This window comes from Propithecus coquereli, unplaced genomic scaffold (assembly GCF_000956105.1).
Source record: "Propithecus coquereli isolate 6110/MARCELLA unplaced genomic scaffold, Pcoq_1.0 Scaffold172, whole genome shotgun sequence".
NCBI classification, from domain to species: domain Eukaryota; kingdom Metazoa; phylum Chordata; class Mammalia; order Primates; family Indriidae; genus Propithecus; species Propithecus coquereli.
The window spans coordinates 2,266,958-2,268,007 of NW_012141858.1; the positions used below are offsets into that span (position 1 = coordinate 2,266,958).

At 29.3% G+C, this 1,050-nt stretch overlaps 1 protein-coding gene across 1 annotated transcript in view; it reads right to left on the reverse strand.

Moving 5' to 3' along the window:
* Positions 1–859: 859 nt before the first annotated feature.
* Positions 860–1,050, reverse strand: part of MDM1 (Mdm1 nuclear protein homolog (mouse)) — a 32,233-nt gene continuing 32,042 nt past the window's right edge. Inside the window, exon 13 of the mRNA XM_012642015.1 lies at positions 860–972. Coding sequence (XP_012497469.1) covers positions 860–972 — 113 coding nt within the window. The remainder of the gene's footprint in view (positions 973–1,050) is intronic.

The following is a 1,050-nucleotide window of genomic DNA, read 5'->3' on the forward strand; positions in this document are numbered from 1 at the left end:
AAATTCTTTTTTTGTTCTACATTTGTGCAAAAATGTCAGGGACTCAGCTTCATTGCATTCTGACAGCTGCAAAAGAAGAATATAACATTTGATTAACCTGTTATGAGTAGAATTCTTCTAAAAGATAATTATTTGTTCCATGTAATAACTTTCTGGAGAGGCCAAACACACTTGATCAATTTTTATTTCAAAATGTCTACAAAGTTTTAATTACCCATTATACAAATAATTTTTCAAAATCCAGACATTATTCAAATGTAAGCCAAAGTCCTTATACAAATAAGAGTACACACAAAGATCAAAAATATACACATCTCTCAGCAAACTTTGTTACATAAATAATAAAAATATATACAGCTGGTATTTTCAAAGTATAATTATATTAAATAACACTGCAACCACAACCACATATGGAAGGAAAAAATAAAAAACACTACAGCAAAAGTTAAAGGAAAAACAAATTCATTTTGTGACATCTATAATTATAAAGATACATATAACCAATCTTAGGGGACTACATACTTCACAATGGGATTTTAATTTTTACTTCACTTTATCTTCTTAGAATATTCTCTGGATGGGCAAAATTCTATCCATGGCACCTAATACAAAAGTTATAACATGTGAAGAACTCTATAATCTAGGTCTTTGTACTTTGAGATAGACATAAAAAGAATTCTTTAAAAGTTAAATTTGTATAAGCCTGTGTTAAAAATTTCCAAGTAAATTGAATTGACTACTGAAAATCAAATATTTCTTTTTAAGTAGGGGATGTCAGAAAAAAAATTCAAACAAACATAGTAAGCAACAAAGGAAAATTATGTCAATTGTTCCCTATATATAAGCAACTCAACTGCGTTTATGTTTTACCCCAGAAATTCTCCTTCCTTTTCTTAGCTCGTGCCAGAGTTTGAAAAGCCCGAAGACTAGATGCTGCTGAGCGAGCAGATATCTCAGACAATCTGTCCTCATCTGCAATGAAAGAATCCCAAGATTATATTCAGGGCAAAAATATCTGTTAAACAAAATTATGTTTTATATAACAAAAAT